This window comes from Ovis canadensis, chromosome 1, assembly GCF_042477335.2.
Source record: "Ovis canadensis isolate MfBH-ARS-UI-01 breed Bighorn chromosome 1, ARS-UI_OviCan_v2, whole genome shotgun sequence".
Classification (NCBI taxonomy): domain Eukaryota; kingdom Metazoa; phylum Chordata; class Mammalia; order Artiodactyla; family Bovidae; genus Ovis; species Ovis canadensis.
The window spans coordinates 102,615,906-102,641,190 of record NC_091245.1 but is presented as its reverse complement, the minus strand read 5'-3'; the positions used below and the strand labels follow the sequence as shown (position 1 = coordinate 102,641,190).

The 25,285-nt window shown below is 44.9% G+C and overlaps 3 protein-coding genes across 4 annotated transcripts in view; 2 read left to right on the top strand and 1 right to left on the bottom strand.

Moving 5' to 3' along the window:
- Positions 1 to 12,677, top strand: part of TDRKH (tudor and KH domain containing) — a 24,781-nt gene extending 12,104 nt beyond the window's left edge. The window contains exons 2-14 of the mRNA XM_069542381.1: positions 3,348 to 3,484; positions 4,120 to 4,226; positions 4,825 to 5,014; positions 5,905 to 6,044; positions 6,151 to 6,472; positions 7,565 to 7,725; positions 7,889 to 8,061; positions 8,298 to 8,362; positions 8,647 to 8,798; positions 9,023 to 9,124; positions 9,368 to 9,461; positions 9,667 to 9,754; positions 9,933 to 12,677. Of these exons, the coding sequence (XP_069398482.1) occupies positions 3,361 to 3,484; positions 4,120 to 4,226; positions 4,825 to 5,014; positions 5,905 to 6,044; positions 6,151 to 6,472; positions 7,565 to 7,725; positions 7,889 to 8,061; positions 8,298 to 8,362; positions 8,647 to 8,798; positions 9,023 to 9,124; positions 9,368 to 9,461; positions 9,667 to 9,719 (1,683 nt within the window). The 5' untranslated portion in view covers positions 3,348 to 3,360 and the 3' untranslated portion in view covers positions 9,720 to 9,754; positions 9,933 to 12,677. The remainder of the gene's footprint in view (positions 1 to 3,347; positions 3,485 to 4,119; positions 4,227 to 4,824; positions 5,015 to 5,904; positions 6,045 to 6,150; positions 6,473 to 7,564; positions 7,726 to 7,888; positions 8,062 to 8,297; positions 8,363 to 8,646; positions 8,799 to 9,022; positions 9,125 to 9,367; positions 9,462 to 9,666; positions 9,755 to 9,932) is intronic.
- OAZ3 (ornithine decarboxylase antizyme 3) lies at positions 12,161 to 18,320 on the bottom strand. The gene is given in 7 exon segments (XM_069582436.1): positions 12,161 to 12,413; positions 13,087 to 13,172; positions 13,662 to 13,837; positions 14,605 to 14,679; positions 14,681 to 14,744; positions 15,037 to 15,203; positions 18,228 to 18,320. Coding segments are annotated over 7 exon segments (804 nt in total). The 3' UTR covers positions 12,161 to 12,270.
- Positions 17,636 to 25,285, top strand: MRPL9 (mitochondrial ribosomal protein L9). 2 transcript variants are annotated; one of them, XM_069542399.1, is made up of 7 exons: positions 17,636 to 18,471; positions 18,665 to 18,821; positions 19,561 to 19,685; positions 19,897 to 19,947; positions 21,613 to 21,714; positions 24,563 to 24,623; positions 24,759 to 25,285. In XM_069542399.1, the coding sequence occupies exons 1-7, from the start codon at positions 18,319 to 18,321 to the stop codon at positions 24,770 to 24,772; spliced, it is 663 nt and encodes a 220-aa protein (XP_069398500.1). In that variant the 5' UTR covers positions 17,636 to 18,318; the 3' UTR covers positions 24,773 to 25,285. The 2 variants fall into 2 exon arrangements, with proteins under 2 accessions (XP_069398500.1, XP_069398492.1); XM_069542391.1 differs by having other exon boundaries at positions 24,563 to 24,646.

Sequence of the window (25,285 nt, the reverse complement as noted above, 5' to 3'; positions counted from 1 at the left end):
GATATGCAGATGACACCACCATTATGGCAGAAAGTGAAGAGGAACTAAAAAGCCTCTTGATGAAAGTGAAAGAGGAGAGTGAAAAAGTTGGCTTAAAGCTCAACATTCAGAAAACTAAGATCATGGTATCTGGTCCCATCACTTCATGGGAAATAGATGGGGAAACAGTCTCAAAACTGTTACTTTTGGGGGCTCCAAAATCACTGCAGATGGTGATTGCAGCCATGAAATTAAAAAGACGCTTACTCCTTGGAAGGAAAGTTATGACCAACCTAGATGGCATATTCAAAAGCAGAGACATTACTTTGCCAACAAAGGTTCATCTAGTCAAGGCTATGGTTTTTCCTGTGGTCATGTATGGATGTGAGAGTTGGACTGTGAAGAAAGCTGAGCGCTGAAGAATTGATGCTTTTGAACTGTGATGTTAGAGAAGACTCGAGTCCATTGGACTGCAAGGAGATCCAACCAGTGCATTCTAAAGATCAGTCCTGGGTGTTCTTTGGAAAGAATGATGCTGAAGCTGAAACTCCAGTACTTGGCCACCTCATGCCAAGAGTTGACTCACTGGAAAAGACTCTGGTGCTGGGAGGGATTGGGGGCAGGAGGAGAAGGGGACGACAGAGGATGAGATGGCTGGATGGCATCACCAACTCAATGGATGTGAGTTTGAGTGAGCTCCGGGAGTTGGTGATGGACAGGGAGGCCTGGCGTGCTGCAGTTCATGGGGTCGCAAAGAGTCGGACGCGACTGAGTGACTGAACTGAACTGAATCTGTTAAAGTAAAAAGCAGAATGGTTGTAAGTGTATTGATGGGCTAAGGAGTAAGACTGTGAAGACAGAAGTGACACGTGACAGAGCAAGGATACTTGAGAAAGCACATCCTGTTCCCCTAGTAGAAGTGTTAGAATATAAGGCTGTGGAGATGATGGGCAGAGATTAGGTTATAAAGTACCTTTCAAACCACTGAGCTTACATGTAGGCAAGAGAGTTGCTGAAGAATAAGAGGAAGTGTGTTCATTCAAAGATGATTATTGACCAAATACCTATTAAGTGGCTACTATGTACTAAGTACTGAGGAACAAAAAAATTCCTGCCTCTGGGGAGTTAACTTTCCAATGGGGAAACAATCAAAATGAACACCTTGCAGGTCATTATAATGACTGTGGCTTTTAATCACAGTGAAATGGAAAACCGTGGAAGGATTTGAGCAGATGAATAACACTTTTCACTTATTCCAGCTGTTATATGGGGAATAAATTGGACAATGATAAAAAGCAAGGAGGTAATTAAGCTTTTTAATAATCTAGACAAGAGATAATGGTGGTTTTGAGCAGATATTGGTCATAGCAATAGAGATGTTAAAAAGTGGTCAGATGCTGGATAATCAATGTAAAACAAAAAGGATTTGCTTCCAGGATAGATGTGCTGTTTGAGGGGAAGAAGAGTAAGATTTTTTAGCCTGAGGAACTGAAAAGAATGGCGTTGCCACTAACTGATAGGGCAAAGAAGAAAGGAGTGAGGTCTGGAGTACTTAGCAAACTTGCATTTGCTAAGCTTGAGATACCTATTAAACATCAAATGGAGATATTTCATAAGAAGTTGGATGTACAAACCTGGAGTTCAAAACAGTCCTCACTAGATCTATGAATTTGGGAGTTAAACATCAGCAAATAGATGTGGCTTAAAGCCAAAATGGAATGATTCTTGAATAAAGAGGGCAAAGGACAGAGCCCTGGGTCACTCCAGTGTTCAGAGGTTAAAAAATGGAGCAAGAACCAACAAAGGAGACTGATGGAGCAGCCAGAAAGGGAGAAGGAAACCCAGGAAGCAGTACTGTGAAGCCAAGTGTAGAAAGTGTCAGAGAAGAGGGAGTCACCAGCTGTGCCAAACTCTGGTGGTGGGCGAGGTAAAGGGAGGACTGAGACTTGATCATTGGATGTAGCAAATCCAAGTCACTGGTGACCTTCACTAGAGCAGCAAGGGTGAATTCAAGGAGGGAAATCCAGCGCAGAAGCATTGACACTGAGTTTTCTTGTAAAAGGAAGGAAAGAAATGAGTAGTATTTGGAGGAATAAGTGGAATTGAGAACGAATTTTCTTTAAGAAAGAAATAATGGCGTGTTTGTCTGCTCGTGGAAAGATTTGGTAGAGAGGAAGACATTAATGATGCAGGATAAAGAAGGAGAGCAACACTTACATGAAAGACTCAGTGCTAGAGCCAAGATAGTTCATCCATGACCACAGGAAGGAAGATAAAATACTAGGAGGTGGAGGTGGATGGATCAGTTTGGAAGTCAGTTAATATTTTCTCCAAATGCTTTACTTTCTCAGTGAAATAGGAAGCAGACATCAGTTGAGAGGGAGAATGAAGAAGGAAGCACTAGAGGTTTGAGAAGAGATGGTATAAAATAATTGGGAAGGTGAGCAAGTATTGATACATGAAATAAAGAAATAGAGTGAGGGACATATTAAGATATGCTTGGTAAGGAAATGAAGATACAGTGTCAGAGAGAGAGACTAATATCAAGAAGACCGTTACAGTGGTCTAAATGAGATTTGGTGAGCAATCAGTTCAGGTACAGTGTTGGGGTCATTAGCATATAGATAGTAGTTCAGGCTTCAAGTATGGATAAAATTGTCCGAAGAGAGCAGAGTGACAATAGCAATGGATAGAGGCCACTGGAAGACCAGCTCAAAAGTCAGAAGACTCCTCCAGATAAATAGAAACCATGGGAAAGAGGGAAGAGAGGTGAGATTAGATAAGGCTTATATATGCCATCTAGGTTAATTACCTGGAAAGTTTTAGTTTTGATGAAGGACCAGGAGAAAATCCCCATTCACTGTTAGCTGAGGAGTAAGTAGAAATAAGGAGTACAGAGAATAAATAGACCACACTTCCAAGAAAGAGAAGTAGAAGTAGCAAAACATAAACCTGGGCCTGGAGTGCTATTCCTTTCAGAGACAACAGCATCTGGAAAGGCCAGAAGGCATAGAAGTGCACATATAAGGAATTTTAAATAGTTTGATATGAAATGTAAATTTTAAAGAATATTTGATTCAGTTAATTCCTTGTTCTTTTGTCTTTTAAAGCTGATCGATATACAGCCCTCTTTGTAGGGGCTGAGCAGGGAGTGGTACTCCTCTATTTAGTCATATGTGTGTGTGTCCCTCAGCTAACTTTCAGAAAAAATACCCTGTGACCTTTCACATGAAACACACCTTGAGACTGCTCAAGCTCTTGAAATGGGAAATTAGGCTGTAGTATTCTTTGTAATATTGTAATGTGTTCCATTCTCTCTGGCGTAAAAGTTGTATGAAAGGTCCTTTCTCTTCATTTGCTTATTTCAGGAGGCGGCCGAAAATGTCCACTGAACGGACTTCTTGGACAAGTTTGTCCACTATTCAAAAAATAGCACTGGGCCTTGGGATCCCTGCCAGTGCGACAGTTGCCTATATCCTATACCGCAGATATAGGGAAAGCAGAGGTATGTGAAACCGTGGCTGTACATACCGAAATGGTTAGACTATGTTCTGGCACTGTTAACTTGAAACTTCTTTCAAGTTATCATTTGTTGGGATGTAATTGGCTCTCTGTGAGGGACCTTTGAAACAGAGTTTTTCTTTTCTATGTTAATGTGAAGCTAGTCTGTGAAATAAAGAGCTCATTTTATAATTCTGTTGATTTGTTCCCTTCAGCAACACCAGCACTGTAAGGGATTCTGCTAACTGCTGGGTCCAGTTTCCCCACAAGCTGGACCTAGAGAGTAGGACTTGGAAAAATGATCTGTGTATAAACAAGGGAAGTTCTGAACCTAATGGACTCCTCAGGCAACTTCTGGCCTTCATCCTTCTCCAGGAGTCATGTCTTGGGAGAAGTAGTTTGCCCAGAAGCCAATGGCTTTTCCCATTTTAACGTTTGAAAACGGTATCCCAGAGAGAATGCCCATCTTCTGGTCTTTCAGGACCCTTTAGTTCCCCCTCAGATGCTGCTTCTCCTTCTCTTTATGATTGAAATCCTCAGTTTATCTTTTACACCAATGTCTCTTTGACAGCTTTGATTCAGGGGAGGGGAAGTAATAGCTTTGGTTATTGTCTAAATCTGATCTGATGATCTGTGCAGAAGAACGGCTGACATTTGTTGGGGAAGATGACATCGAGATAGAGATGCGAGTCCCCCAGGAGGCTGTAAAGCTCATCATTGGCCGGCAAGGAGCCAATATTAAACAAGTAAGTGTGTGAGCAGGCAGCAGCTTTCCCGGGATTGATTTCTGCTGTCCATCCTCTGCCCCCATTCTGTAAAACCCACTTACACTATGTATATTTTAAACAAACAAAACAAAAATAGGAAGTTTCTAGCTGCTATTTTCCTGTCGGAGATGAGTACTTCTACTCCTTATAGAATGGGTGACTTAGCTTGAAATGGGGATTTTTAATTGGATGGTTCTCATCTTGGTATAGTTTGAATCATTCCTTTCTGCTATGGAATTATGAACTCATTAATTGGCAGCAATAAATTAATTGCTCTCTAATTCTTTTTACCATCTTCCATTATTCAGTTGGAATGTCTAAATAATTGATTCTATAATCCAAATCTGGGGAAAGACCAGTCTAAACACAGAAAAACTGTTTTGGATTAACTGCTGTTTAGGGTTGCCTTTGTCTCTCCTTCCATAAGTACATGTAATTGAGGACTGCTTATAAAACCCGATTTCACTGATTACTGTGTCCAGTTCCATCCACCTCCAGGGTTAGGTTTAGAGTATCCTCAGCTGACCCAGGTGAGAGCTCTTCCAGAACACGCTGCCACGTATCATTTTCTCTGCAGCTAAGAAAGAAGACAGGTGCTCGGATCGATGTGGACACGGAGGATATAGGAGATGAGCGGGTGCTGCTTATCAGTGGTTTTCCTGTTCAGGTGTGCAAGGCCAAAGCAGCGATTCATCAGATCCTGACAGAGAATACGCCAGTGTCTGAGCAGCTCTCAGTCCCCCAGAGATCCGTGGGCAGAATCATAGGTACCACTGGACAACTTTCTCTGATTTTCCGTTTCCGTTCCCTTTGCCTTCCTTTCTTTCACACCTTCTGGAGGGCTTTTCCTGGCCTGCTTCCCCTTCACCTTGCTGAGGGAAATTGAGAGCAGAGCTTTACTTTTTTATAGAGCCAGTGGCAAAGCAAAACTCATTACCTCAAGAAGTTGTAAGAGAACTTCCCTGGTGGTTCGGTGGTTAAGAATTTGCCTTCCAGTGCAGGGAACATGGGTTCGATCCCTGGTCGGGGAACTAAGATCCCACAAGCCTCAGGGAAGCTAAGCCTGTGTGCCACACTGGAGAAATGCCTGCATGCTACAGCTAAGACCCAACACAGACAAAAATAAATAATAATAAATTTTTAAAGTATGACCTGAACCTTACAAATAGGTTCCACATGGGTTCAGGTAAATGTATTTACCTCATATTAAGACTTTTAAAGGGCAGCTAAGGATGCTCATTTTATCCTAAATCTCTCAAGACAGTGCTCTAGAAAGCACTTTTTATGCCTTCTCCTAGAGCATCCCTCATGCTGCTGTGAGAGGCAGAGAAATGTCCTGTCCTTGGTCCAGTGGTTTCATGTAGGATATCTTCTAATGAAGTGAGGCTGTGAATTCTGCTCAGTGGCCAGATGATGAAAGTGACATGACCACATTAACTTAGCCAGTGTGTAGAATTTAAATAAAATGGATAGAGCAAATAATCTAGTACCCCCCTTATTACAGTAAGGATCTCAGTAGCTCCTGTTTTCCATTCGCTATCCTACATTGTTTAGTTTGAAAATGAGCCCTGACTCTCACCTCATAGTGTATACAAGACAGTGGCATCACGAGTTGTAGTAGAGGAAAGGACAGGGTTTTATGTATTATTCAATACAGGGAGAGGCGGCGAGACAATTCGTTCTATCTGTAAGGCCTCAGGAGCCAAAATAACCTGTGATAAAGAATCAGAAGGAACATTGCTACTATCAAGACTTATAAAAATCTCAGGAACGCAGAAGGAAGTGGCAGCAGCTAAGGCAAGTAGCTAACCTGAATTGTATCTGAGAGTAAGAAGAACCCTTTACTCCATCCTGGGTCAGTATCTGACCATGTAGATATCATCCCTTCTTTTATTTTCCACAGCATTTGATACTGGAGAAAGTTTCAGAAGATGAAGAACTTAGGAAGAGAATTGCTCATTCTGCAGAAACCAGAGTTCCACGGAAGCAGCCAATCAGCGTAAGAAGAGAGGAAGTGACAGAGCCAGGTGGAGCCAGAGAGCCGGCTTTATGGAGAAACACTGGCACTAGCTTAAAACAGGCTGCACCTCTGGCAGTTCCTCCCCACAAAGGAGATGGTGACGTGGCTGTTGCAGGACCAGAAGAGGGCTCCTGGGAGAAACCCACTGATGACAGCTTTCAGAGGCCTGGTGTCCAGACCAGTCCAGAGATGTCCATGTTTGAAAGTATGTAACAAAGGGGACCCCCTTAGCCATATGGAAGATACACATACTGGCTATGTGTGTATGCTCAGTTGTGTCTGCCTGTTTGCAACCCCATGGACTGTTGCCTGCCAATCTCCTCTGTTCATGAGATTGCCCAGGAAGAATACTCTAGCAAGTTGCCATTTCCTTCTCCAGGGTATCTTCCCAACCGAGGGATCGAGCCCTCTGCCAATCCTGCATTGGCAGGTGGGTTCTTTACTACTGCTGCCTGGAAAGCCAGAAATACTGGCTTAGATAACCCAGAATAAGGAAACAATAAAAAAATAATTTCTATTTTCTTGACTACATTTACAGTTCTTTAATTACAGATGGGACTTTCTGGTAATATTTTCCTTGGGTTAATACTGAACGCAAATTTTTTCCTGAATACAAACCAGCTAATAATTAGAGAACAATATAGAAATATGCTTGTTCACAGGAAACTGGTCTGCGAGTAATACATCAAATAATTGAATTACATGGTATTCTTTCTAAAAACATATACAAATAAGTAAAATACTTTTGAGTCCAGTATTTTTTCCTGTCTCATTACTGTTCTTAAAAATCTTCACCATTCAAGAAGAATGAAAAGGCTGTGGGCTTTTTCTTCTATGCATAGGTACTGGGATGGGCAGGGCAGACCAGAGTCCTTAAGAGGGTCATAGGCGTGTCCAGGTCTGTAATGAGTCGGTGGTGGAATACAGTCTGGAGCAGGCCCACATCTGTCCGCATATCTTCTCCCTGGTCCTGCTGCAGCTAGCATATGGGGACTTCCCTTCATTATAATTGGTGCTGATTTGAATACATGGCAGATGACAAAGAATGTGAATGAACTCTAAGTACTCAATTACATAAAAAGAACAGAACATAGCTTATAGTACCTTTCCTTCAGGATGTTCTTGTATGATTCATCCACTTGTCCCTCCAGCCATTTTTAAGTGTTATTAGCCACTTGGTATTTGTACCTCTCACCCCACCGATGCAGTCTTCCCATTTCAACCAGAGATGATTCTGATAATGGTCATCATATTAGATAATAATTCTGTAGCTTAACTTGCTTATGCCTGTGGTTAGTTCCCAGTCCGGACTTCAGTTTCCATGCTGATGAATTCCTAGAAGTGTATGTCTCTGCCTCTGAACATCCCAACCACTTCTGGATCCAAATCATTGGCTCCCGCAGCCTGCAACTGGATAAGCTTGTCAATGAGATGACCCAGCACTACCAAAACAGTCTGGTGAGTTGCTATAGGGACAGGGCTGGGGTTTGATGAAAGTCGTGATGTATTCTCTTCCCTTTCCTGTGGAGCAATGGCTTGTTCTTTCTTCCTTCTGGTATTCAGTTTTTTAGCCCATCCCTTCCTAACTCTGCCCTCTCCTGGCTCCTCATTTCTTGTGTAGCCTGAAGACTTGACTGTACATGTAGGAGACATTGTCGCAGCACCTTTACCTACAAATGGTTCCTGGTATCGAGCCCGGGTCCTTGGTACCTTGGAGAATGGAAACCTGGACCTTTACTTTGTTGACTTTGGAGATAATGGCGATTGCCCACTGAGGGATCTCAGGGTGCTCAGGTCAGTGTGGAGTCAGGCTGGAGTCCCATCTGTTGACTCAGCCCTGGCCATAAGGTGGTAAGCTGTTGGCACTTCTCACTGGGGAGGAGGCCGGCGGGGAGGGTTGGAAGAGAACCTCTTTACAGAGATCAGTTAATTATCTTCCGCTGCTGGGTTAACTGGTGCTGTCTAGAAGCAACGAATATAAGAAGGCCCTCCTAGTGCTAGGATTCTAATTTCAGTTTCTTTCACTTTAGGAGTGACTTCCTAAGCCTTCCATTTCAAGCAATAGAGTGTAGTCTGGCACGGATTGCCCCCTCAGGTAAATTGGTCCTATTACCTATTGACTGTGCGTCCAAATAGAATAACTTTCATAGGGCATGTGGTGGGGATTCTCACATTCCCAGGCTTTTTGAGTTCTGGGGGCTCAGGTCCCTTTTCATCACCAGTGCCAGACAGCAACAGCCAGAAACCTGCCTGGCAGTCAGACGTAGGTACCTTCTGAAGTAGACAGAGGTAGTTCCAGCTTCCCTCCAGGGCATAATCCCACCCCTGTCAGCACCGACCCCTTCTTCTTAGGCTCTGTCTACAATTTTTTTTAACCAGGTGAACAATGGGAAGAGGAAGCTTTGGATGAGTTTGACAGACTCACTCACTGTGCTGACTGGAAGCCCCTGGTGGCCAAGATCTCTAGCTACGTCCAGTCTGGGCTCTCAACTTGGCCCAAGATCTATTTATATGATACTAGCGACGGGAAGGTAAGACTGAGGTTCACTTGTTGCTCACTGTCTCTTCAGTATATTTACAGGCTCATCTTCTTTTCCTTTCCCAGAAATCCTTATTTGATGATAGTCCTGCTTCATAAGCTCCTGCTTAACTGAACCACCAAAGGAATTTTTTAAAGTATCAATCCCAGCTCGTCTGCCCTTCCTCTGATTTGCCCTTCTTTGAACCCAAGAAGCCTTTTCATTTCTTTTCTCAGAAACTTGATATTGGGCTAGAATTAGTTCGTAAAGGATACGCAATTGAGCTTGCAGAAGACACGGAAAAAAACAGAGCTGTCCCACTAATGTTGGATGACCTAGTAAGTGAGCCATTATCGTCATTTGGGGTGCTGCTTTGGGACAAACCTTGTGCCTCAAGACAGGAGGGCTTCTAGTCACTCATGCAATCTGTAGAACACCCTTAAGTACTCTGAGTTGCTCCACTAGTTGATCAAAGGAAGCACTGTGTCCCTCAGCTGCCATACCGGACTCTGAGCAAAATGATGGGGTCGCTTCTTTCCCACCAGCCAAACACGTTCTTTTTCTCCTGTTTGTGCCCTCAGGCCACAGAAATAGATGTCTCACTGAGCATGCTCACTGAGACCAAGAAGAGCCCTGGAGAGATAGCAAACACCCTGTCCTGCCTCAGTTTATCAGGTACAAACAGCATTTGTTCCTTTGAGCATCTCTGGAAGTTACCAATTCTTAGTCAGCCTCTCCAAACTAGGGAAGTTGTGTCAAGATTTATCTCCTAACCAGAGTGGTCACTGAACGCCAAAAAGCCTATTTTTTTCCTCTGACCCTGAGTGGCAGTGCCTGCTACAGTAGGGCAGCATCTAACTTTACCCTCGTGTCTGAATAGAAGCTGCCTCTCTGTCTGGTGATGATAATCTTGAAGACGACTACTTACTCTGAAGTCCCCTCCAGTTGCCTCGGCCATCTGCTTTGCTGTGAGTAGAACTGTCCTCTCTCTGTAGCAGCCAGAGAGTAGTGAGGGTGACCACAGGGCCTTGCCTCTTCCCTGTAGCCCATCTTATTACTACTTCTCTGCAGCTGCCTTCCTGCAGCTTTACTTTCCGTTTGAGCCCTTTCAAGCTTTTTGTGTCTCTGTGTGTGTGTCTTTGGCAGGTTTGGCATAAGACTTGGTGCCTGGAGAGAAGAGCCTATAATAGAGATCTATGCAGTTCTTCCTTCGTTATGTACATGACCTGGCTTGCTGTGAACCAAATGCATTTTCTTCTTCCACTGGACTACCCAAGAGCATGTGTGTTGGAGGGGGGCAGACACATGCCCCTAACTCCACCACCACCCCCTGTGCCCTGTGCAGTGTGAGTACTGCCACACGACTTTCAGGCTGCTTAGTATCCAGCTTGTTCCCCTCTGCCAGTCATAACGCACAGTACTGCTAGGCAGTGTCCTCTTTGAGGCTGGGAAACAGCCAGGGTTTGGTTATTGGAAATGATGATTCTGCAGACTGACTCACCGCATCAGGTGACTCTGGTTAAGGGGAAATCTTTTGAGTGGTAAACTCAAAGATTGCAGTTAAGTCAGGCAGCAAAGGCAAAAATCAGCATAATTAAGAGCCTCACGAAGTGAGAAGAGAATACTGCCTCCTAGCCTCAACTGCTGATGTGTTATTGGAGACAAGATTTTTAACAGTGCTCCAGCTATTTCCCAGTAAACTTTGGTTAAAATACAAGTAGACAAGGAGAAAGGTAACTCAGGAAATATTGCTATATTGCTGGTATAGTATCTATATCAATATACGTATACACACAGGGCCATAGAGAACTTATAGAGCTGTTTAGATCATTTGGGGTGTTCTTGCTGAATAAAGTTCTTAAGAAAGTTATCTAAAACTAAATGCTGGTTGAATCACAAGGTGGAAACAAGCCTATGGGTATCTTCTGTACTGAAATCTGGTAAGATTGCCTAACACCTCACACCACCTATGAAACAGCTATCCCTCTAATGTGCAGATCATATTCTTTCCTTAAAGGGACTTCAGAATTAATCATTCACTAAAACCTCACCTAAAAGAGGTAGATTAGAATTACAGAAACCTGGGTTCTAGGAATAGATCTTTGCTGTAAACTTATGGAGCCTGTTTCCTTACGTAGCATCTCTCCATTTCTGACAGTATTGTGAGGATCCAGTGAGAACTGTGAAGGTGTTTGAAAGTGGGTGGGAGAATAACGGTAAATTAACCTTTTTTTTTTTTTTTAAAGATCAGCAAGGTAAAGTAGAAGACTTAAAACTAGTATATAAGACTCTGATATGCAGGACTTCTTAATCTAGGAGTTAATGAAGTCTACCCATATACTACATAGCAACTATATTTCCCCAGAAACACAATTTTCAAATTTTATTGTCTTAGGAAAACCTCACTACCAATTAGCAGAAAGACTTCAGTAAAGGAGCATCTCTAGGTAGCTTGGGTGGTCCCACAGGAATCAATGAAAGCGTGCCGTTGATTTGGTATTTCAGACCTTGGCTGCACTTGCTCATGGAGCAGGCTCGGCCCTGGAATTGGAGCTATTCTACGACAGGATCATGGGGCCAGTTAGTCCCCAGTTTCCTCAGCCTTTACTCTTTTTAAAAAATTTTATTTAATCGAAGTATAGTTGACTTACAGTGTTGTGACAGCCAACACTGCAAAGAACAGCAAAGTGACTCAGTTATACACATACAGGCATTTTTATTTTTGTGTTCTTTTTCATTATGGTTTATCCCAGGATATTGAGGATAATTCCCTGTGCGTACACTAGGACCTTGTTGTTTATCAGCCTTTACTCTAAAAAGAAGTCTCCTGATATAAACTGTTCACAGGACTTCTCTGAAAGCTGAGTGGTATCTCATCCTTAGCTACAGTTTGTTACTCTGTATGAACGCCTTTTCCTTTAACATGGCTTTTAAGACCTTTTAACCCATTCTGATGGGTTCCCTATTCTTAACACTACTACTTTTGCAGCCTCCTGGAATGTTCCTGCCCTTAAACTAGTGCCACAGGAACCATGTACCTTCTCTGATTTCCTTCACTTGTCTCCAGTTTGAACCTAAGTATAAGGATAAAATATCCCAGTAAAGCTTAAGTCTTTCTGAATTCCCTGGTGCTTGGTTCCTGCTCCTGGCAGGTGCTCAGATGGTTAAAATAAATAAGGGAAGAGTTTTGGGACAGGGGCAAGGCAAAAGCTTAAAATCCTTGGGTCCTTTCCCTATCTTGCTCAGACCCCTTTGAGCTTTTCCGTCATCAAATGTCTGTCTATCCTACAGTGAATTCAGCTCTGTAAGGCTCATTTTTCACTCCAGCCAACCCTCCCCCCCACTCCCCCCTGCAAAGAAAAGGGAAACACGTGAGGATTGCACTACCCTTTACTCCTAGATGGAAGGTGTTTTGTCACATCCTGGAAGCTTGGTTCTCACTTAACACGGCTCCCAGCCCCTCGCAGAGTAGGAATAAGCATGTTCAGGGAGGTTCACTGGGCAGATGGCCAACATCCCTTTCAAGGGGATACACCATAAAGATGACATTGTCCCAGGGAGGAAGGGCTGGGTGGTCTGGTCTGACCACCTCAAAGCCCATGTAGCTGAAGGTGCGTAGCAGAGCACCTGTGAAAAGAGAACAAAATTAGAATACTCTGAGACTGCATGCAACCATTCCCCTAGATTTGGCTTCTTCCACTGGGGAATGACTGGGCAGGGAGCAGTGTGGTGCAGGCACAGGGATGATGTGCTTTGGAGTCAAACAGAGCTGGACTCTAACCTGGCTTCAGTGCTGTACATGTTTGTAAAATGAGGATCACACAATTTAAATGAGATGTTTACAAAGTGCCTAACACAATGATGGTATAATAAACTCTTACTTGTCTCTCATATCCAACAGAGTGTAAGCTCCCCGAGGGAGCAAGGGTTTCTGTAATGTGCACCTCGCATCTGGCCTTACACCTGACCCTCTCACACTATGGGTGCTTAATACATTTGAGACTCTTTCTGTCCTACCAGCCACATCCCTTGAATGGCTTGTGTGTAATTTCACCAGTGCTTCTTCAGTCTAGCTTCTGAAATTTGTGTGCAGGGCCTTCCTGACAGTTCAGTTATGACTTCAATGAACAGAATACTAGGTGCCTTAATTTCCTTGGTGGGGAGAAGGGGATGGGTGTTGAATCCCTGAACTGCCTGAACATGCCCTTTAGCGTGAAGGGAGGAAGATCTGTTATAAAGGGGAAATCACTGTCAGCTGCTTCAGCACAAAGAGCCAGGAAGGATAGAGCAGATTCCCCACCTCTGTCATTCCGGTTGTTTTGGAAGTTTACAAACACGGAATCCACATTGGTCTTCTCCTCCACATACTCCAGTGCTGCAGTCAAACTAGGGACCAGAAGGAAAATGGTTAATGGCATGTTTCACAAACTCAAAATCAACAAAGGTGCCTATTTGCAACAGAAGGTATTTTATTGCTCAGTGTTTCCTGACCCAAGGAAGTGAAAGTTCCAAACTAGTTTTGATGGATTTTTCTTTGAAGCTAAGGGTTTATACACTATGGCCTGATACCCCTGCCATGGAAGGGGCTTGGGGGAAAAGGGCCACTCTATAAAGACAAACAGCTGGAGGTCACTTCCTTTCAACTATTTATGGATTCCACCTTGTGATTCTGAATCAGTTTAGCAACCTCCTATGGACTGTTATCTCTTGAATCCAGATCCTGGCTCAACTCACTGGCTGGTTCAGTGATTTGAATGTATCCAGCTCCTGAATAAGCCCTCGCTGGCTAGCATGCCCGTTACTTGAGTGTGACATCAGAGTGAAACCCCTACCTCTTCCCTTCACCTCCCCCTCCCCCCATCCAGACTCAGTCACCTTTCCCGGTTGCCTTGATCCAAGGCCCGATACGGGATGTCCAGGAAGAGCCTGTGGTCACATAGAAGGCCGTGCCAGTGGGCGGAGGTCTGGGGGGTGAGGCGGAAGTGGAAGTCTAACTGCACCGGGCCCTTGTGAAGCAGGGGGTCAGTAGATAGCACCGTCAGGTTCCCAGCCTGGAAAAGGAGTAAAAATGAGAGCAACAGTCTCCTGTTTCTGCGCTCACCTAACCCTCAGATCAGATCTCAGACCTGTTTAGGTGTGTCTGTGGGAGCAAGGAGGGGGCTGATGGAGAGCCTGGGTGAAGTGGAGCCAGGCCGTGCTCAATATCTCCTAGTCCTAAGACCTAACTCTGTCCCTATCATGGCGTTTTCCTTGATAAAAATTTGGAATCGAGTCAATACTACCTGCTGACTCCACTGAGGGGTGCACTAACGGTTCAGAAACTTGTATTTACATCATCAAACAGCTTATTCTTTAAACAAAGCTGTATCATCTGTTTACTGTCTCACTAATAACACTCTTGTACTTTTTCCCAGCATATATGTTTTCCCTAAATTCTGCCACTTCTTATTTAAAAATGCATAGCTCATACCTAGGCATGATGATACAAAGGCAAGTGCAGGAGTTCGGGATTCTAGACCCAGAACTTAGCATCTAAACAGCTTTATGTCCCAGAATACAGCTCTGTGTCTTAATATAGTCTGTCTTTGTTTTCAATTCCTCCTTTCCCATCCTGCTTTTCAACACCAGCCCTAGGACCCTGCCTTAAGTTCTCTGGACCAGAATCCTTGTCCATAAAGCAAGTCCGTTTTACACAGGAGCTCACATGAGCTAGCTTTCTATGATTTATTTTCCAACTAGTCCATGTCCCTTTGTAAGTTGTCATATTACAGCAAGCAGTGGGCTGCCATGTCCCAGCATCAGCTCCCAGTCCACTTACCGAATATAATTCTTTAAGCTGGTCTTGATCACCCTGCTCGGTGCGTCTGTCCCCCTGAAGACCTACTAGGGACTCAGGAGCACTGAAGACAGCAACGGGGCCGGAGTGTCAAGTCCTCCACTTCCTTATAAGTGGTGATGCTGATGAGGAAAAAGAGGCCCCAATTAGTTGATCTCTGAGTCTGAGATGAGGAGAGACTTACCTTCCAGGTACACTGGGCCAGGCTCTGGCACTGTCTTCTGTATCTTATGTGAACCAGCCTATCTATTTCCATTTCCCCAGGCCAGCCAGATAGAAAGGTTTACAAAGTTCCATGCCAGCCTTCCACCCTATTTTGCTATTCTCTTTTGCCACTTAGGGAGTCCTTTCAAATTCTTTTCTTTTTCTTTACAGTTTATATAAACAACTACAGGTAGAGATTAAAACAAGTACCTTTTACAGCAAGGCAGCATCTTCTCCCGGAGGGTGATCCGGTACTTGTAACAGTAAAGGTAATAGGCGTATGGTGACCAGAACGGGTAGAGGTAGTTCCGTGTTTTTCCCCTCTTGATATAAGAAAGGGAGTAGAAAGAGGGGCGTGACCTGTAACAAGGCAGTTTCTTAGTTCAGTGCCTCCCTGCGGCAAAGTGAGGTTCAGGGGCTGGTGGCAGGGGTTCAGGCCTCTGGTGCCATTGTGACATGGTGAGCACTGTGACATGGCAAAGGGCCAGCCCTTCAGTCACTTCAGTGTTCCTCTCTGTGCTCCCTACCCGACCCTACCCACTTAGGTAGCCCCCAAAGTGCTTGTTCAACTAGTATGGACTTCACGGCTGTACCAGAAATTAAAATACTTTTTGTTTCTGTATGGTTGGTAAACAGCCCTGGCTGACCACTTGTGCTCACGGAACATGGGCTCCCACACACTTCAGTAACAGATTGGGGTCTGATACTGCAGGAGGCTTCTAAGGCCCTGATCCAGTATCTGACTTGATTGGTTGGTTCCCTGTTCCTATCAGTTCAATATTTTTATTATCCCTACCTTTAATAACCCAATGATTCTACATGTTGTTGAACTTTCTCAGTGCCTTATGGGGTAGGAACTGCAAACTCAATGCCTCCTGGACAGCTAGGGGAAATTAGTGGAGCTGCTGGCTGGGACTGTAGCAAAATGAAAAGCTCACACACTCTTAAAAAAAGGGTCGGGGTGGGGGGAGACGCAGCCCAGCTCCAAGTTTCCGTGCAGGAATGCAGACCAGATCATACAGTTTTCAACAGAAACTGGAAAGAGATTTTTGTGGTAAGTTTCTCAAAAAGAAATTTTTTAATCTTCAGAAATTTTACTACCAACAAAAAATAAAAATTATTGATTTAAAAAATCAACATTGTGTGCAAAATTTGGAGCTGGCGCCACCAGTCTGAGACCTCTGTACGTTCTTCATTCATCCATTTACAAATACTTATTGGGGGCCTACTGTGAGCTTGGGATACACCAGTAAACAAACCAAATATCCCTGCCCCATGGAGCGTCTAACACTGAAAAAACAAACCTAAACACAAGAGAACTATTTCACGTGTTAGAAGATGATAGAGTAGAAAGAAGGATCAGGAGTGTGAAGGGGGTGGGACAGTGGCAGTAATAAATAGGGTGATCTAAGGAGGTCTAGGAGCAGGCAATGGCACCCCACTCCAGTACTCTTGCCTGGAAAATCCCATGGACAGAGGAGCCTGGTAGGCTGCAGTCCATGGGGTCGCACAGAGTCGGACACGACTGAAGTGACTTAGCAGCAAGGAGGTCTACTCAAAGGGGTTGAGGGAGTTACGCCAAGCCAGCGTCTGAGGGAAACAGCTTCTGTGTGAAAGCAACAGCTAGTGCAAATCCCTAAGGAGAATGGGTCAAGTTTTTTCAAGAAACAGGAGTCCACTGTGGGTTGACTACAAGCTACATGCTAAATTGCTCCGGTCATGTCTGACCCTTAGCCTGACAGCCTCCTGTCCATGGGATTCTCCAGGCAAGAATACTGGGGGTTGCCATTTCCTCTTCCAGGGGATTTTCCCAACCCAGGGATTGAACCCGCATCTCTTATGTCTCCTGCACTGGCAGGCAGGTTCTTCACCACTACTGCTACCTGGTAAGCCCTGTAAGCTATAGGGGGAGTAGAAGAGAGCTAATGGGACCGGGTCATGCAGGGCCTTGTAGACCATTGTATGGCCTTTTTCTTTGACTAAAGGGGGAAGTCTTTGCAAGTTTTGGACAGATGAGACATGATCTGACATGTTTTTCAAAAGATTCTGACTGGTGTATCACAAATAAACTGTAGAGCTCTAAAGGATTATGTTAGGAGACTATTGCAGTTATCTTGGAGAAAGATAGTATTTTATACCATGGTGGAGAACTGGAGTGATGGGATATGGTTGGCTTCTGGATTTCCTGAAGTAGGAGAGGTGAGTCCAAGAACTGAAAGAAGGGAGTTACCATTGACAGAGAAGAAAGGCTGCAAGTGAGGCAGAATGGGGCAGAGGGTAGAGATGGGTTTAGTTTGGAGCATGTTAACTTTGAATTGTCCACAGTTGTGTAAGGGGAAGATGAAGTAAGCAGCTGGATAGTCGTGTGGAGTTTAGAAGTTTAGGGTGAAGACAGAAATTTGAAGTCATTGGCATATGAGTCAAGACTGGCATTGAGAAGAGTAAAGACCCAAAGACTGAGGCCCAGGGGCACTCTAAGAGATGAAGAATAAAGGAGAAATCAGCCAAGGAGACTGAAATGCTCCCTGCTTGTTTCTGGGAGCATGTTGAGACCAGAAGGAGAAAAGTAAATCGGTGTCCTGGAAGCTCCCTAAAGAAAGTGTAATTATGAGGGACTACTGGCCAAAGGCTGTTTACAGGTCGAATAACATGATGCTCAGAGCATCTTTCCATAAACCTCATGCCAAACAGGCCTATTCATGCCATTTTATATGGTTTATTCCCCAGTACTGAGACCCTCCACAGAGGGAACTGTCTGTCTCGTGATTTACGTTTACTTAAATATTTGTTAGGAGACTAGTGCAGTAATTGGAGAAGGAAATGGCAACCCACTCCAGTATTCTTGCCTGGAGAATCCCAGAGACAGAGGAGCCTAGTGGGCTGCCGTCTATGGGGTCGCACAGAGTCGGACACGACTGAAGCGACTTAGCAGCAGCAGCAGCAGTGCAGTAATCCTGAAGGAAGATAGTATCTTATGCCAGGATAGGAGGACTAAACACTGTAGTGTAACGATTAAGAGACAATCCTGAGGTTGGCAGTTTTCCAGAGGATTCCATCCTTCCACCACTTTTAGATAGATTTGAAGTAAGGAAAAGCATCCAGCTATCACAGAACGTCAGAACTGGAAGCGACCTCAGCGACTGGAGCTAAATAAAAAGCTCCAGTAATAAAGACAAGTGAAGCCAAGGGAGGGAGCGGGTGACTCCCGGTGTCAGTGCAGCTAACAGTCATTCCACTACCAGTCAGTGGCTAAGGGTGTCCCTCCCCCGAGAAGAAATTGGGGAAAGGGAGTGGCGGAGACGCTGAATCGTGGAGCACCCATCCCAGCCAGATCTCTGGTCTCCAGACACCCGCGTCGCAGCTCAATCCGCGCCAGGCTTTCCTGGAAGCTCAGCGCGCACAGAGCCGCGCCGGCTCAGGCGCGCCGCGGGCAGCCCGTGGGGGCCTTTCCCGCCGCCTGCGCCTTGCGGACCTTCCTCTGCGCCCGAGAACATGGCGGCAGCCGCTTTCGCGGTCCCGCGGGCGATTCAGCTGCGGGTGTTCACTGAGCGGCTGCTGCGAGGAGGGGTCCGGGAGCTCCTCCGGCCGCGACTTTCAGGGAGCACCCCCGGCTCGGAGCGCGACTTCAGCCTGTCTCACAGTCGGGTGAGGGCCGGGTCTGAGTGCTGGGGCTCCTTGCCTCTGGTGGAGCTAGTTACGGCCGAGGCTTGTTTTGAGAAGCGCGCTGAGACCGGGTGGGCCCCAAATCGAGGGTGGTGGGCTCTCCCTGAGGTGCCGGCGGCCAGTGGAGGAGGCTTCTCCTTGAATACTCGCTCACTCTCGCTCCCCCGGCCGCCAGGGCACGGTCATTGTAGAGCGCTGGTGGAAGGTGCCGCTAGCGGGGGAAGGCCGGAAACCGCGCCTGCACCGGCGGCACCGCGTCTACAAGCTCGTGGAAGACACGAAACACCGGCCCAAAGACAACCTGGAGCTCATCCTCACCCAGTCGGTGGACGGTAAGGCCCGGGGAGAGGTACTTCTCTCAGGCTGGTTCTGTTCGGCATCAACTTTTTTCTGCCCTTTCACTACTTTGGGTGAATGATCAGCTGTCTGCTTGAGAAGAAGCAGCGGTAAAAAGTACTGTGATTGTGACATTGGTTTCCTACATACAAAATTAGAATATGAATGCAGCATCATCTAATTTTATGTTCCAGAGTCTTGGAAGGCCTCATTTTGACTGTTTCCCTTTGCATGGGCTTCCCAGGTGGCGCTAGTGGTAAGGAACCCTCCTGCCAATGCAGGAGACTTAAGAGACACTGGTTTGATCCCTGGATCCGGAAGATCCCCTGGGATCTTTGCAGCCCACTCCAGTATTCTTGCCTGAGAATACTCCAGTATCCTCCCCATGGAGAGAGGAGCTGGCGGGCTACAGTCCACATGGTCGCAAAGAGTTGGACAGGGCTGAAGCCACTTAGCACAGCATCTTTGACAGTGTGTGGAGACACAGGCCTGACAGTAGGCACCACATACTGAAATCTCCGTGATGGGACAATGCTTCACTTTGTACATGGAATATTGAGTTTCTCAATCAGGCCCTAAAGAAATGAATTCGAAATCGTGTTGTTCCTAGTGAATACTAATATTTCTTCTGGGAGAAATAAGCGCTGAGAATAAGAGGTCTCTTTTTCTTTGGCCATCTCCTCTTTAGGGACTGCTAGATAACTCTGATCCTCTGCCTCTGTTCTCTGTTGGCAGAACTTGGAGTCCGAGGTGACCTGGTCTCAGTGAAAAAATCTGTGGGCCGTAATCGACTACTTCCTGAAGGACTGGCTGTGTACGCATCTCCTGAAAACAAGAAGCTGTTTGAAGAGGAGAAATTGGTGAGCCCAAAAAAGAAAGCAGAGGGACTCAAGAGATATTAAAACCTGAACATTACTTGTAACAACTTCTTTCCCTTTGATATTTAATTTGAAAATGAGGTAGGGACTAGAAGAACAGGAATTCAGAAGCCCAGACTATGCCCAGCATAGTAAGAATTTGTTGTTAGTTACTATGGATTTTTTTTTTTTAATCTGTAACTTTCTTTTCTAGCTGAGACAAGAAGGAAAACTAGACAAGATCCAGACCAAGGCAGGTGAGGCGGTAAGTAGAAACATAGAAAATCTTTATTTATTGGTCACCTACAGAAATCACCAACCTCTCCCTAAAAGGCTTCTTGATTTCCTTGAAGTCTCTTGATTTCCGGCACAAGGAAGGGGCAAGGGGAAGTATTGTGGCTACTGTAACTGATACTAATATTAAGACCTCCTAGGAGATCCTGACATGTTGGGTTAAGTGCTCTGGCTTATTGAGGGAGGCCCCATCCTGGGCACCAGGGGACCCATGGAAGAATGTGAGATGAGGACTCTGGCTTCAGGGGTGTTGACAGACAAGGTGGAGAGAACACAGGCACAAGAAAAAGTGATACATAAACTCAAAACCATAAATTATGAGTAACATGGACTAGAATGGATTAGGGTGATTGAGGAGGATTGAAGTAGGCCTTGTGGGATTAATAGGCTTTGGATAGACCAGGAAGGTAGGAAAGGTATTATTAAGGGAGACAAAGTCTCAGTAGATAACTAAGGCATGTTTTAAGTAAGGTTACACTTCATTTATAGTTACTACAAAATGTTGGCTATATTCCCCAGGCTGTACAGTACATCCTTGTGACCTATCTTATACTCTATATCTGTACATCGGTTTTTGTCTCATATTCACTGATTTGTATTTTTTAGATTCCACATATATAAGTGATATCATACAGTATTTTTCTTTCTCTGACTTATTTCACCTAGCATAATGCCCTCCAGGTCCATCCTTGTTGCCGCAAATGGCAAAATTTCATTCTTTTAAATGGCTACATAGTATTCCAGTGTGTGTGTGTGTGTGTGTGTGTGTGTGTGTTTGCGTATACCACATCTTTATCCATTCATAATAGACACATAGGTTGCGTCCATAACATGGCTATGAACATTGGGGTGCATATATCTTTTTGAATTAGTGTTTTGGGGGAGTTAGATATATATACCCAGGAGTGGAATTTCTGGATAATATGGTAGTTCTAATATTTTTAGTTTTTTGAGAAACTGCTATACTGTTTTCCACAGTGGGTGCACAAATTTAAATTCCCACCAACAGTGTACAAGGATTCCCTTTTCTCCACATCCTTGCCAGCATTTGTTACTTGTTGTCTTTTGATGATTGCCATTATGTCAAGTGTGAAGTGATAGCTCAGTTAAAGCATGTTTTAAAATAGAAAGTAGACCAGTCTAGTTAAAGCAGAAGACTTGAATAGTATATTAGGAAATATATGACTGGAAAGTGGGGTGGGCATGATTTATAAAACATCTTTAACCCTCAGCTAATGAATTTATACTTCATTCTGTAAGCAAGGAGGAATCATTAATGGTGTGGTGGTAGGACTGAAGGCCCAGAATATTGGGTTAAAACAGTCTATGAAAGTCTTTCCTGAGATGAACGGTCGATGAGCCCAACTTTGACATGGCCTGGGTCTCCTTGCTTAGGGATAGCCAAGTATAGGCAGCATTCCCCTCCCGAGCATTGCTAAAACATCTTTCCATAGTGTCAGTCTTGAGACAATAGGAATTTTTATCTTTCCTATTCGTCATCTCACCTCTCTTGGCTACGAGGCAGGAATTGTGATTTGCCTGAACTCTCGGACTTTATGCCTCTTGGCCTCTTGCTAACATGTTTCCTCTCCTTGATTCCAATTCTAACCTATCCTCTGTTTATAATTCCTCTCAGACAGTGAAATTTCTGAAGAGTTGTCACCTGGAGGTAGGAATGAAGAACAATGTCAAATGGGAGCTAAACCCTGAAATAGTTGCCCGCCACTTTCTCAGAAATGTGAGTACTCCCAAACACCACTATAGCCCTAAGATGGAAGCCACCCCTGGGAAGAAGCAGCTACTCCAGGATTGATCCCTCTGTTAGGAAAGGGTGTGATCATCCAGTTGAAGTTAGGGAAAGCTTTTTTTTTTCAAATTATAGTTGATTTAAAACATATTAATTTCTGTTATGCAGCAAAATGATTGTTTTATATCTATGTATCCTTTTTCATATTCTATTATGGTTTGTCACATGATATTGAATATAGTTCCCTGTTGTATACAGTGGGACCTTGCTGTTTATCCATCCTATATAGTCGTAATATATAGTCTGCTAATCCCAGACTCTGAATCCATCGCTCCCCAGTCTGGCAACCACAAGTCATTTCCCTCCCACAGCTGTGCAAGCCAATCAGGAATGCTTTCCCTAAGTTGGACAGCCGTATGTAAATCAATGCACCCTCCTCCTCGGCAGTCAGAAGTCTGTTCTCTATGTTTGTGAATCTGTTTCTGTTTCATAGATCATTTGGGTCATGTTTTAGATTCCACATATAAGTGACAGCATATGGCCTTTGTCTTTCTTAGTTCACTTAGTATGGTCATCTCTGGATTCATCCCTGTTGCTGCAGATGGCATGGTTTCATTCTTTTTTATGGCTGAGTAGTGTTCCGTTGTATATATGGACCGCAATTTCTTCACCCATTCATGTGCTGATGGACATTTAGGCTGTTTCCACGTCTGGACTGCAATGGGTCTTTGCTGCTTCACACAGGCTTTCTCTAAAGTTGCTGCAAGCATGGGCTACTGTCTGCTTCTCATTGGGGTGGCTTCTCTTGTTGCATAGCGTGGGCTCTGGGTGTGGGGGCTTCAGTAGCTGTGGCACAGGGGCTTAGATGCTCTGCAACATGTGGGAGCTTCCCAGACCAGGGATCAAACCCATGACCCTGCATTGGCAGGCGGATTCTTAACCACTGGACCACCAGGGAGGTCCCACATGTATCTTTTTGAATTATAGTTTTGTCCAGATATAAACCCAGGAATGGGCTTCCCTGGTGTCTCAGACGGTAAAGAATTCGCCTGCAATGCAGGAGACCTGGGTTCGACCCCTGGGTTGGGAAGATCCCCTGGAGGAGGGCATGGCAACCCACTCCAGTATTCTTGCCTGGAGAATCCCCATGGCCAGAGGAGCCTGGTGGGCTGCAGTTTCTGGGGTTGCAGAGTCCAGCACAACTGAATGACTAGGTGCATACCTAGGAATGGTATTGCTGGATCATATGGCAACTCTAGTTTTATTTTTTTTGAGGAAGCTCCATATTGTTTTCCGTACTGGCTGCACCAGTTTACCTTCTCACCAGTAGTGTGAGAGGATCCCCTTTTCTCCACCCCGCTTCAGCATTATCTGTAGACTTCTGTTTCACTTTTGGGTGCACTGGCCTTCCTTGCTTCATGTGGGCTTTTTCAGTTGTGGTGAGTTGGGGCTACTCTATACTTGCAGTACGTGGGCTTCTCACTGCAGTGACTTCTCTTACTGCGGAGCGTGGGCTTCACTGGTTGTGGTGTGTGGCCTCTGTGGGTGCAGGTGGCAAGCTCAGTTGCCCCTCGGCATGTGAGATCTTCTCGGACCAGGGCATTCAACCCATGTCCCCTGTGCTGGCAGGTGAATTCTTTACCACTGGACGACTTGGGAGGTCCGTGTAGACTTTTTATTGATGGCTGTTCTGACCGGTGTGAGACGGTACCTCATTTACTTTGGATTTGCATTTCCCTAATCATTAGCAGTGATGAGCATCTTTTCCGTGTCTGCTGGCCACTGTATATCTTCTTTGGAGAAACGTCTGTTTGGGTGACCTGCCCATCTTTTGATGGGTTGGCTTCTTTTCTTTCAGTTCTTTATTTCTAGCTGCACTTGGCCTTCACCGCTGTGCACAGGAGCTGCTCTCTAGTTGCAGCGCACAGGCTTCTCACTGTGGTGGCCGCTCGTCTCAGAGCAGGGTGCCTGGGCTTGGTTGCCCCACAGCATGTGAAATCTTCAGGGATTCAACCCATGCCCCCTGCATTGGCAGACAAGATTCTTAACCACTGGACCACCAGGGAAGTCCAGTTGGGTTGATTTTTTTGTTGTTGAGTTGTATATGAGTTGTTAGTATATTTTGGAATTTTAAGCCCTTGTCAGTGGCATCATTTGCAAATATTTTCTCCCAGTCTGCAGGTTGTCTTTTTATTTTATGTCCTGTGCAAAAGCTTGTAAGCTTGGTTAGGTCTCATTGTTTACTTTTGCTTTTATTTCTGTTGCCTTGGGAGACTAACCTAGGAAATCATTGGTACAGTGTATGTCAGAATGTTTTGCTGTGTTCTCTTCTAGTTTTGTGGTGTTACGTTTTGTGTTTAAGTCTTTACGTCATTTTGAGTTTAATTTTGTGTATGGTGTGAGGGTATGTTCTAGCTTCATTAATTTACATGTGGCTGTCCATCTTGGGCAGAGTGTTCTTGATTGGTTTGCAGAAGTGTAGAAGGGAAGTGACTAAGGATGGTCACAAAGAAATTGAAAACTGACAGGAGAAGATGGGAACATTGATTTTCTCTAGATAGGAAAAGCTGGGGAATTGTGACACTGGAGAATTTTTACTTATGTGGATGAAGTGATTTTGATCTCAAACCCTGTTTCTCTTGTGAAACCACCTCCCTGAGAAATCAGGACTGAGTTTCTCTGCCACTCTTTAGGGAGGTTTGTGCCTTTCCGTGGGATCAGCCAGGGTAAACTCCCCAGTTTTACTCATCCCTGTACAGGGAAGTCTAGAATCCTCTTGAGATTGCCCAGAGTGGCAACCATGTAAACAGAGCTCCTTTTGGCTGTGATTTTTCTGCAGCTTGGCGTTGTGGTTGCCCCACATGCATTAAAGTTACCCGAAGAGCCCATCACCCAGAGGGGTGAGTACTGGTGCGAGGTGACGGTGAGTGTCTCACATGCGCTCTCCCTTTTCTGACTGGGTAGAAAGCTGGGACTGGGTGGTGTTAGCCTTATTTGCCCACCTGACCTAAGCATTCCTATTGTTCTGTGGGCAGGTAAATGGACTTGACACTGTGAGGGTACCTATGTCCGTGGTGAACTTTGAGAGGCCCAAAACCAAAAGATATAAGTATTGGTTAGCCCAGCAAGCTGCCAAGGGAGTGGCCTCCACCAGCTTCCAGATCTGAACCTGTTCTCCCTGGAAAGCAGCGAAGCAGAATCAGAGGAATGGTGGAGCAAAGATGGAGTAGCACTGTGATACCGCTCCTAGCTCTAACCAAACACGGAATCTTAGAGAGCGTATGGAGGCAGCAACAGCAGACCGGACTGCACGTATGTGTTGAATCGTCCATATTTGCCATCTTCAACAGTTATCATGTTTGGCCTTATTGGGGAGGCCTGTTCCAGAAGTACAGGCTATGGATTTGATAAGCTAAATAGTAATAGACCAAAACAGTCTAGATCCTATTTAGCCTCTTCCTTCATTGGAATTCACTGGAATAAATGGTAGAGCTAGCTAGCTTATTCTCATCATCCAAACTGAACATTGTATCTCAGAAAAAATAAAAAGGTTGTGTTCTTT